The sequence below is a fragment of the Myotis yumanensis genome, unplaced genomic scaffold (genome assembly GCF_028538775.1).
Source record: "Myotis yumanensis isolate MYYU_CA2020_CCGP unplaced genomic scaffold, mMyoYum1.0.hap1 SCAF_15, whole genome shotgun sequence".
Taxonomy (NCBI): Eukaryota; Metazoa; Chordata; class Mammalia; order Chiroptera; family Vespertilionidae; genus Myotis; species Myotis yumanensis.
Window position 1 is genome coordinate 40,550,590 of NW_027223766.1, and position 11,444 is coordinate 40,562,033.

Consider the following 11,444-nt stretch of genomic DNA (forward strand, 5'->3'; position numbering starts at 1 on the left):
GGTTCAGAGGTCAGTGCTCAACTAGAGCCATGTGAGCTGGGCATGTTTGCTTACTTTGAATGAGTTATATGTTCCTGGAAATGTATCATCCATATTTTTTTTGTATATTTATAATTTTCTTAAGTGATGTTAATGTTATCCTGAGAAAAAGGTATCCTGATAGGATTGATTACCCTAAAAACCTTTGGGCTTTTAAAGGAAATTTTCTAGAGAACTGTCTCTAAAAGTTTCTGTTCCATGATCTTCTAAAGATAAGCCCTAATTTGGATGGAATGTTTACTGTGTTAAATTGTAAACTGAATGGTACATTTTTGCTAGAATTTATTCTACCCATAGAATAATTTAGTTTTTATCAGACTTGCCCACTCATCAGTCATTCACCAAAACTTCCTTGGAAAAACAGTATTTGTGTATTTGCAGTTTTTAGTGGTTTTGTAATCATTTGAAGATCTCATCATTTTATCTAGATTGTCATGGTTTGAAAGGAAATACCAAGTAAATTTAAGTCAGTAGTTTAAAAAGCTTTTATACAAATAAAATAACTGAAAGCTTCCCAAATTTTTTGTTAGATATAAGAGGTTAATAGGAGGAATGTTCATGCCGAAGCTGGTTTGGCTCATTGGATAGAGCGTCGGCCTGTGGACTGAAGGGTCCCGGGTTCGATTCCGGTCTAGGGCATGTACCTTGGTTGCGGGCACATCCCCAGTAGGAGATGTGCAGGAGGCAGCTGATCGATGTTTCTCTCTCATCGATGTTTCTAACTCTCTATCTCTCTCCCTTCCTCTCTGTAAAAAATCAATAAAAAAAAAAAAAAAAAAAAATAGGAGGAATGTTCAGAATAAGTGGGTGGAAAGTTAGTGGCTAGAATAATTTAGAAATTTGAAACATTTGAAGCCCTAACATTTTTACTGAAAAAAATGATGGCATTGCTATTCAATTTAGTCTTTCCAGGTGGATTTATGGACTGATGGACTTCATTTGAAAGTAATGTCTTTCATTACAGAGCCTTACCTATCCTTGCTGCTACAACAGAATCTTAACTTCCTATTTCCAAATTCCATCCTTTTAAGCTTCATGCTTTAGGCCCTAATTGCTAGTTTTTTCTCTATACAGGATTGTTTTTCACTAGGTTCACTTGATTCATCCGTCGCTGGATTTGGGAACACTGGCAACATAATGAAAATTTCTACAATCTTCAGGCTTCACATGTGCTGATGATGATGTAAACCAACTCTGCCCCAATCATCTTCCCCTTCTCTTAGGGTCTTACTACATATTGCAACAGAAGATAATACTGGAGATGAAGAGGGTAACATGAAGTTTGGCGCTACCCTGAAGAACTGTAGGCATATCTTGGAATGTGCTAAGGAACTTGATGTCCAAATTATTGGGGTTAAGTGAGTATTTGTTTTAAAATCATTTTATGGTGATAATCTTTGTCTTAAGATTATTGCTTTAAGACTTCATTTGTATGAATTCATAGATTCAACTTCCAGTTTTGTATATTTTATATATATATATATATATAACTTTTTTTACCTCTTAGTGTAGGAAAAAACTAAATATGCTTTGTTCTTTATATTATTTTGTGCTTCTATCTCCCATCCAATTTTCTGAGTTTAAAAAATTGTTCATAAAGATGAATAAAGAATCATTGGTGTTAATCGCTACTTTGGGTGACAATGTTGACATATTTGAGAGTTTTCACATTTCAACTCAATTTTATTTTTTAAGTTAACATAGAGGGGAAATAACTTTTTGAGGGTAAACTATGAATTTTAACAGATTTATGTAATCACTGCCACAATCAGAGTACAAAATTATACTTCAATTACATTTAGGTATTCTCTTCTAAATCTGTCACTTACGTAATATTGACAAGTTCAGATGTCAGTAATATTCAGCTGAGTTAACGTTCATTTGTATTTCACAATAGACATGTTTTTATATTTTGTCAGATAAAATTACACATTCATATTAATGGTTTTTGTGGCCCAGTTTTATTGGTGGAACTTGTTACTCTACCATATCTGCATAAATCTTCCCTTCCCCAATCTGATAGCCATGAATCATGACTGATAACTCATTGTTAAGTATTGTAACTTGATAATTAGAGGTTAGGGCTTTTAATACTTTAACTATTTGGTAAAGTTAAGGTAAATACTTAATTGTGTCAATATGGTGAATGAGAATTGAAAGGAATTACAGGAAGGACCTCTAAAATTTGCTACTGCTTTAAATTTATTACTTTATTTCTTTCAGATTTCATGTTTCAAGTGCTTGCAAAGAATCTCAAGTATACGTACATGCTCTATCTGATGCTCGATGTGTGTTTGACATGGCTGTAAGTTTTTTCCTTAAATTTTGATATTTTTATCAGGTTGTTAGAAAGACACTTTTATCTCTGAAGTACTCTCGTTATACTTATGACACACACCGTACTTATTTTTTTACATTATAAGCAGAGTTCCATACAGTTCATTTTTAAAGTGTGTGAAAGAATTAGTGATTTACTTGTCTGCAAGACAGCACAGACAACATCAGGAAGCTAACATATATAACATTTAATTTGCTTCTGTTAGGAACCAAAAAACTTGCTGTATTAAATGTCAGAACAGATATTTATCAACCTGGGAGGGGGTTTTCAAAATGTCCCTATTTTTCATCTCTAGGGAGAATTTGGCTTCACAATGAACATATTAGACATTGGAGGAGGCTTCACAGGAACTGAATTTCAATTGGAAGAGGTAAACTCAGTGGGTGGACATACTGGAATAATCTCTCATTCTTTGCTACTTAGGTGGTAGATGAGTAAGTAGCCTAGGGTTTTTACAGTGGCAGGAACTAAAAGCCTGTAATATCTTTTTAAAAATATATATATATTTTACTGATTTTCCACAGAGAGGAAGGGAGAGGGATAGAGAGTTAGAAACATCGATGAGAGAGAGAAACATAGATCAGCCGCCTCCTACACACCCCCCACTCGGGATGTGCCCTCAACCAAGGCACATACCCTTGACCGGAATTGAACCCGGGATCCCTCAGTCCGCAGGCTGACGCTCTATCCACTGAGCCAAACCGGTTACGGCAAGCCTGTAATATCTGTTTAAAATTTGATTCTAAGAAAATGAGCAGGCAATGAGAAGACCTAGCTAACTTTGATAAGTTTAATAAAATAAACTTTTTTTACCTCTGTGTCATAATAACTTTATCACAGAAAAATTTCTATTCTTTTGTGCTCTTACAGACTACTTGATGGTACAAATTCACAACGTGGATAACTTAAGCTATTTTATCCATGTGTGCGTCACTCCTTAATTTCCTGCTCTGTCCTCCTCCACGTTCTATAATACCTAAAAATCGATTTGAAATTTTGCTCCCTTTTTGCTAGACAGGAACGTGGCTTAATTTGAATTGTCTAATCCAATATTGAAACCATAATGTGGGATTTAAAATCCATAGGTGAATCATGTTATCAGCCCTTTGTTGGATGTCTACTTTCCTGAAGGATCTGGCATTAAGATCATTTCAGAACCTGGAAGCTATTACGTGTCTTCTGCATTTACACTTGCAGTTAATATCATTGCAAAGAAAGTTGTTGAAAGTGATAAATTTTCCTCTGGAGGTAAGTTACAAAGTTTATAGTTTTCTTCTGTTAGTAGATAATTCCAGTTATTTTGAACATGAATTTATCAGATACTATAGTGTAATTATATTGTATGACATTTTATGGATTATATAGGTGGGTGGTCTTCAGCCAGCTATAGGCAGTTAGGGAACTTTTCAAAATGTCCATCAGACGTCCTGAATACAATTCTCATGTGCTGATGTTGAGCTAGGCATGTTTTAGATACACTTCTCCCAGGTGATTCTCATCCCTTGTTAAGAAGCAGTGTTTTATTATGGGGTTTTTTTTTTTAGTCACATGAGTCACAGGGAGAATCTGCCTCGTACTTGCTTACATAGCAAAGGCCAACAGAGTCCTTTTAATCTAGACAGTCTAAAAGTATCATTTATTTATTTTCAAAATTCACTATTTAAAAAAAAATACTTTTATTGATTTCAGAGAGGAAGGGAGAGGGAAAGAGAAACATCAATGATGAGAGAGAAGCATTGATCGGATGCCTCCTTCATGCCCCCCACTGGGGATCAAGCCTGCAACCCCAGGCATGTGCCCTCGACCAGAATCGAACCTGGGACCCTTCAGTCCACAGGCTGACACCCTATCCACTGAGCCAAACTGGCTAGGGCTAAAAGTATCACTTTTTAAAAAATGGGTAGGAAGGTACTGTTCTACATTAAGGAGACTTATTTCTTCCCGTAGTTTTTTTCCTGTAAATAAGCAAGAGTGAGGTAGTCTTTTTTTTTTTTTACCTTTGAGTTCTTAATAAACATATTTGTATATCAAGAGCTGTGTGATACACCACAGGGCACATTTGGTTTCTACCTCTCCCTGTTGTAACTCCCTTCCCAACGAGAAACCCGCTCCCGTTATTCCTCTCTCTCACTTGCTTAAGCCTAGAACACACAGAAGGAGTTTCCAGAATAGCCGATCCATACCACTGCACAACAGCAAGCCATTAACTAGACCAAGCGTGTCAAACTCAAAGGCTAGTACGAGCCAAATCAACAAGGTTTAAGTTTATGTGGGCCGCAAAAAAAAAAAAAGGCTTCCATTTTCATAGAAATGTAGGTTTATTTCAATTGAGACATGCTGAATACAAAGGGCTGAAATCAATGTCATTGTTAACATAAAATAATAGAACATTTTAATAAGAATGAATATTTTTTCTTGAACATTAACTTACCAGACACTGAATAACTGCACAAATTCATAGGCATAACGCAAGTAAACCTATTTTTCTTGTTCTCCAAAAGCGAAATATTTTCTGTTGCACACAGCAAAGAAGTCAGTACAAGACTAATGACGATGTGGCAATCAGCTGCTAAAATATTAGCTGCTAGTATTAGTGGAGAGAAATGGTGTGCCTGTGCGTAAGGCACATAAGGGAAATGAATGCAACACGATTATAGTAATCAGTCATTAGCGAATGTAGTTCTTTATTAATAATTATGCATAATAGGATATTGTAAAAATTAGGTTATGAAATTTTTATTAAAACGTTTCTTACCGTTATATTGGCTGAGCCGCAAAAATACTCGTTGAGGGCCGCGAGTTTGACAAATTGAACTAGACTCAGTATCTGTTTAGGTTTGGGGTGTTTTTTTTTTTACATACAGTGAGCACAATCTTAAGTATGTTATTTGATGAGTTAATGAAGACATATAGTGATATCCCTTTCAAAATATAATTTTCATATCTTAGAATTACTTTTTCTCAGTTATGTTCCCTCGCCAGACAAACACTATTCTGATTATTTTGCTGCCATAGATTAATTCGAACTGCCTTTACTTCATATAAATGGAATCATATAGCACAGTGGTCGCCAACCTTTTGGACCACACAGACCACCAGTGGTCCGCAGACTACTGGTTGGCAACCACTGATAATAGAATATATTCTTTTGTTTAAGAAAGCTCAGTATAATATATCTGATTGAACCATTTTGTTTCATGTTTATTGCTAATATTCTGTGAATACAGTTTATACATTCTCTTGCTAATGAATATTTAGTTTCAGTTTTGGGCTATTATGAATAAAACAACATTCTTGTACAAATCTTAATACTTGGGTAAATGATTAAGAATAGAGTTGTTCGGTCATAGAATAGATGTTTTCAAAAATATCAATGTGGTGGTACTTATTTTACCCTCCTTCAGGCAGTGTAAATTATATGCAGGTTCTGCTTGTTTCCCCACTTTTATTGATTTTTTAAAATATATATTTTTATTGATTTCAGAGAGGAAGGGAGAGGGAGAGAGATAGAAACATCAGTGATGAGAGAGAATCACGCCCCCCACCAGGAATGGAGCCCGCAACCGGGCATGGGCACAGTCCCCAGGCCGATGCTCTATTCACTGAGCCAAACTGGCAGGGGTGGGCAAACTTTGACTCGAGGGCCACAATGGGTTCTTAAACTAGACCAGAGGGCCGGAACAAAAGCATGGATGGAGTATTTGTGTGAACTAATATAAATTCAAAGTAAACATCATTACATAAAAGGGTACGGTCTTTTTTTTTTTTTTTTTAGTTTTATTCCTTTCAAGCGGGCCGTAGTTTGCCCACGGCTGGGCTAGGGCAATTTTTTTTTTATTGCATTGCATTGCATTGCATTGCATTGCCTATCGTATCCATTCATTAAGTGTGTGGTGGTGATAGCTCATTGTAGCTTTAATTTGTATTTACCTGGTAATGAATGATGTAGAGCACTTTTTCATATGTTCATTGGTTATTTTCCTTAGTGTAATGCTTTTTTTTTTTTTAGGCTAACAGTTTTGTTTAAGGTTATGTCAGTACATATCTGTGGGTTGTTTTTATTTTTTTAACATTGACTTTTAGAGAGAGAGGAAAGGAAGAGGGATAGACAGAAATATTGATGAGAGAGAAACATCATTGATTGGCTGCCTCCTGCACGCCCCCTGTTGGGGTTCTAGCCTACAACCCTGGCATGTGCTCTGACCTGTAATCCAACCGGGACCTCCAGGTTTATGCCCAACCACTGAGCCACACCGGCTAGGCTGTAGGGGTGTTTTAAGTTAAATATTTTGAGGCCTGGTGCACGACATTTGTGCAGGGGAGAGGGGGAGTTCCTCAGCCTGACCTGCGCTCTCCTGCAGTCCCTGACCCCTTGGCTTAGGCCCGCTCCCACCACCACTGCTGTGCTCGCCAGCTGTGAGCCCGGCTTCTGGCTGAGTGGCACTCCCGCTGTGGGAGCATACTGACCACCAGGAGGTAGCTCCTGTGTTGAGGATCTGTCCCTTGGTGGTTAGTGCACGTCATAGGACCGGTTGTTCTGCCGTTTGGTCAATTTACATATTAGCCTTTTATTATATGGGAGGATGTGAAAACTAGGAGTCCGTTCTATAAATTTTTAATGTGAAAACTAGGAGTCAGTTCTATAAATTTTTAATGTATTTGATATGCATTTCATGATAACTATTAGGCTTTTTACTGTAAATTCACCTTCATTTTTTCCTCTTTATTTCAGTAGAAAAAACCGGAAGTGATGAACCAGCCTTTGTGTATTATATGAATGATGGTGTTTATGGTTCTTTTGCAAGTAAACTGTCTGAGGACTTGAATACCATTCCAGAGGTTCACAAGGCAAGTTCTATTACAAATAATGTTAAATCTGCTCACTTGGCAGTTTGTAAATTGAGCTGATATTTTAAAGCTGTATCCTAGTTTTTGAAGAAATACTTTAGGTTAGGTACTAGTGCCCTTTTTTGAGGATCTGCATTCTTCTTTAGTCTGTTGCTTTAGATCAGTGGTTCTCAACCTGTGGGCCGCGACCCCTTTGGGGGTCAAACGACCCTTTCACAGGGGTCGCCTAAGACCATCGGAAAACACATGTATAATTACTTGTTGTTTTTGTGATTCATCACTATGCTTTAATTATGTTCAATTTGTAACAATGAAAATACATCCTGCATATCAGATATTTTACATTACGATTCATAACTAGCAAAATTACATTTACGAAGTAGCAAAGAAAATAATTTTATGGTTGGGGGGTCACCACAACATGAGGAACTGTATTAAAGGGTCGTGGCATTAGGAAGGTTGAGAACCACTGCTTTAGATGGAGTTATGAAGGACTACCACTGACCCTGGCTCTAGACCTGCCTTTCATGGCACATTGGATCTGAGATAGTAAAAAATGCTCTTATCTACCCCCAGATTCAGTAACCTGCGTGAGAGAAAACTTACACTTTAAATACTTTTTCTTTCCTACAGAAATACAAGGACGATGAGCCTCTGTTTACAAGCAGCCTTTGGGGTCCATCCTGTGATGAGCTTGATCACATTGTGGAAAAGTGTCTTCTTCCTGAGCTGAATGTGGGAGATTGGCTTATCTTTGATAACATGGGAGCAGATTCTTTGCATGAACCATCTGCTTTTAATGATCGTCAGAGGCCAGCTATTTATTACATGATGTCATTCAGTGATTGGTAAGGTGTTTTTATTTTAAAGCAGATTTGATATTTGAGGTGACAGAATGTTTGCTAATTTTAAAAAAAAATACATATTTTTATTGAGAGGGAGAGAAAGATAGGAACATCAATGATGAGAGTCATTGATCAGCTGCCTCCTGCACGTGCCACACTGGGGATCAAGCCCACAACCCGGGCATATGCCCTGACCGGGAATCGAACCATGACCTCCTGGTTCAGAGGTCCACGCTCAACCACTGAGCCACACCGGCTGGGCACTAATTTTAATTTTGTGATGAGTGCATAACTTATAAGTAATAGCAAAACATTAATCTTTTAAGGGTTATTGAAAGATATTTTATTGTCTGTTAAGTAGTTCGGTGATCTTTGCATAAATTCTGAATTATCTTTTATGTAGGTATGAGATGCAAGATGCTGGAATTACTTCAGACACGATGAAGAACTTCTTCTTTGTGCCTTCTTGCATCCAGCTGAGCCAAGAAGACAGTTTTTCCACTGCAGCTTAAACAGGCATTAACGAACGCTTCTTTAGATCTGAAGTTGCAGGTTAAGCTTGTCTGGTCTACATTCCAGTGTGGGAAAAATTCAATCAATCTTATTCTGTTAATTCTCTTGGAAACAAACTACTAGTAATAACTATTTGGGACCAGACAAAAACAGCTTTCATCTATAATTCATTGGGGGTTAATTGGGAAATTTAGATGATGTATCCAGATTTAAACTTACCAGTTTGTTCTGCCCCTTAAGCGTTTAAAATAAAATATGCAACAAAATGGATGACTTAGTGGAGATGGAAGCCCATTAATTGGGTTCCCCATTAAATCGTTTACATACAAGTACACAGTTTTTATACTAAGGATTCGTGTTTAAAGTCTTGTAAAGTTAATGTCTTTCACCCAGATATATCAGATGTCAGTGGAAGACCAGTGTGACTTCATTAGATATGTTTAGTGTATTTAGAAAGTGTAAATTTGTGCTTTGAACTGTAGTTTAATAAATGTAAAATTGCATCATAGTATTTGTTGTATTTGACCTAATGTAACCCTTGTATGATTGCAATAAAATTTTGTGTAGATTTTACTGTTTTTTCAGGCTAAAACTTTGGGAAAGGGGCTAGCTAGCAAAGGTAGTTTTGAAATAGATGTGTATATGGACTGTTTTGAAGGTTATTTTCTTTTATAGCCCACTTAAATTTAGTTTGATTCAGTACATTTCAGTTATTTAACTAGTAATTTAAATAAAATGTTTCATTGTGAAGTTCAGATGCATCATGGAGAGTTAATGTGCAGTAAGCATGATGTTTAACAATTTTAACACCAAAAATGTTAATCCTGCATAAACCAATTGTAATAATAGGTGTTTCTGTATAGATAGAATGCATAGAGTAACTTAGTAAATCTTTGAATCACAAATCTTTTGGCTGAGATGGACAATTCTATTAAATACTCTGAATAACCTGGGGGGAGGAAAATTAAAATTGCAGAAAACTCTGCAGCACACTAAAACTTGAAGAAGGGCTACATCTATATCCAGAAACCTGATACTCTTGCATGGAATATTATTTAATTTCAGAGTTGTGAGGGGCTGAGGGGGAATCACACCTATTTCCAATTTCTCAGTTTGCAGTGATTTCAAACTTTAGGGGTTTGTTTTATTTAGCCAATCGATTAGTTTCTTATTTCCCCATTTGTTCAGCTTAGTTATTGCTTTTAATTCTTTTCATACTAAAATTTTATGGTGATTGGGGGGAATGGAGTTAGGGTCACTTATCTGACAGTTGTTGCCAGGAATTTGCATTGTTCACTGCTAGTATATTAGTAATCCTAGATCTCAGAATCATAATTGTAATAAAATAAACAACAGGGGTCATATTTTCCTAACTTACTCTATGTTCAGATGTAGAATTTCTGTCTCCCAAGAGGAAATGTGACTTCACTTTGGTGCCAACAGACAGAAAATTCTACCTGTGTTACATAGGAGAAGTTTGGAATGCACTTAATAGCTGGTTTTTACACCTTGATTTCAAGGTGGAAAGAAATTGATCATGAATCTCAATAAATTTCACTTAAACCAGTAGGTGCTTAATATTTTTTGATTTGATTAATGCCCATTTGAATTTTATGGGTTCTACTAATGAAAAAATTTAGGACCCCAATCCATTGTCATCTTATACCTTGGACTTTACCAAGGTATAATACGGGGTTTTATGCAAAATTCCAAGCTACCATGCAACTTTTTTTAACCTAAATAAGGAGGAAGAATTGTTCCCAACCTTTTTTTGCATATTGTGCTTTGGTCCAGAAATGCCAGATCTTTTAAAAGATGTTACAATTTTGAGTCTTTGGCTTGACTATACAACCTTGAGCTTCATGGCGTGTCAATTGAGCTGTTCTATGTATAACAGCTCAGAGTTGCAAAATCACATGTGAATGATACGGTAACTTTAAGAAATGTCTGTATTGTATTTGAAGACTGTTTGCCATAAATCTGAAGTTTGAACTTATGTATTTCAATTTGTATGCTAAAAAAGTACTAAATTAATGTAACAACCTTTTTTTTAATTTACAATATTGTAATCTCGGTTCAGAATTTAACTGACTATAAAACCCAAATGATTTCTATATAGTAAATTGAACTGTAAAGGTAACTTGTGTGTGATTCTGAATACACAGATAAAATGTTTTTTATTCCTCCTTACGTTTTATTTTGATGGCTTCTATTGTGAAAGAAAGTTAAAATTCCTTATCAGCTTTGGATATTAGCTTGCTGAGCATTATTTCAGAATCTTATTTTATTATAGAGCAACAAACTGAATTTGGTAAAATGATGCTGGGCATTACAGAAGGAACAATGAAGATTTTGATAAAATCACATATATATATATATATATATATATATATATATATACACACACACACACACATACACACATACACTTACAGCCACATTTTCTAGGCACATTAATTGACCAGCCTCCTAACAATTTTAAACTTAGACAAGGTGAAATAATTTATAAATTGATCTACTTATTCCAAGTAAACACGAGCACAGATGATATACCATTCAGTGCAAATATTGGGTTGAAAAAGTCACACTGTGCAGTCTTTTGGCCCTTGAATAGGGGAGTTAAAATTTCCTCACTCTAGTTAGCAACTTGACCAACAAAGTGGCTTCAAAGTATGAAATCAGAAAATAAGTCCATATTCAAGTTACGGTAATTCTTGTCTGACCTGAAGGCAAAGTAGAAGTATGGTTTAGGTCAGTCATGGCGAACCTATGACACTCATTTTTTTGGTTGATTTTTCTTTGTTAAATGGCATTTAAATATATAAAATATCAAAAATGTAAGTCTTTGTTTTACTATGGTT

At 35.9% G+C, this 11,444-nt stretch overlaps 1 protein-coding gene across 3 annotated transcripts in view; it reads left to right on the forward strand.

The window, feature by feature from the left end:
- The window catches only part of AZIN1 (antizyme inhibitor 1), a 36,169-nt gene extending 25,400 nt beyond the window's left edge, over positions 1-10,769 (forward strand). For 2 of the 3 annotated variants that reach the window (XM_070392662.1, XM_070392661.1), the window contains 7 exons: positions 1,263-1,397; positions 2,263-2,344; positions 2,673-2,747; positions 3,463-3,625; positions 7,110-7,225; positions 7,859-8,073; positions 8,474-10,769. In XM_070392662.1, coding sequence (XP_070248763.1) covers positions 1,263-1,397; positions 2,263-2,344; positions 2,673-2,747; positions 3,463-3,625; positions 7,110-7,225; positions 7,859-8,073; positions 8,474-8,582 — 895 coding nt within the window. In that variant the 3' untranslated portion in view covers positions 8,583-10,769. The remainder of the gene's footprint in view (positions 1-1,262; positions 1,398-2,262; positions 2,345-2,672; positions 2,748-3,462; positions 3,626-7,109; positions 7,226-7,858; positions 8,074-8,473) is intronic. The other variant, XM_070392663.1, reaches the window with a different exon arrangement.
- The last annotated feature ends 675 nt before the right edge of the window (positions 10,770-11,444 follow it).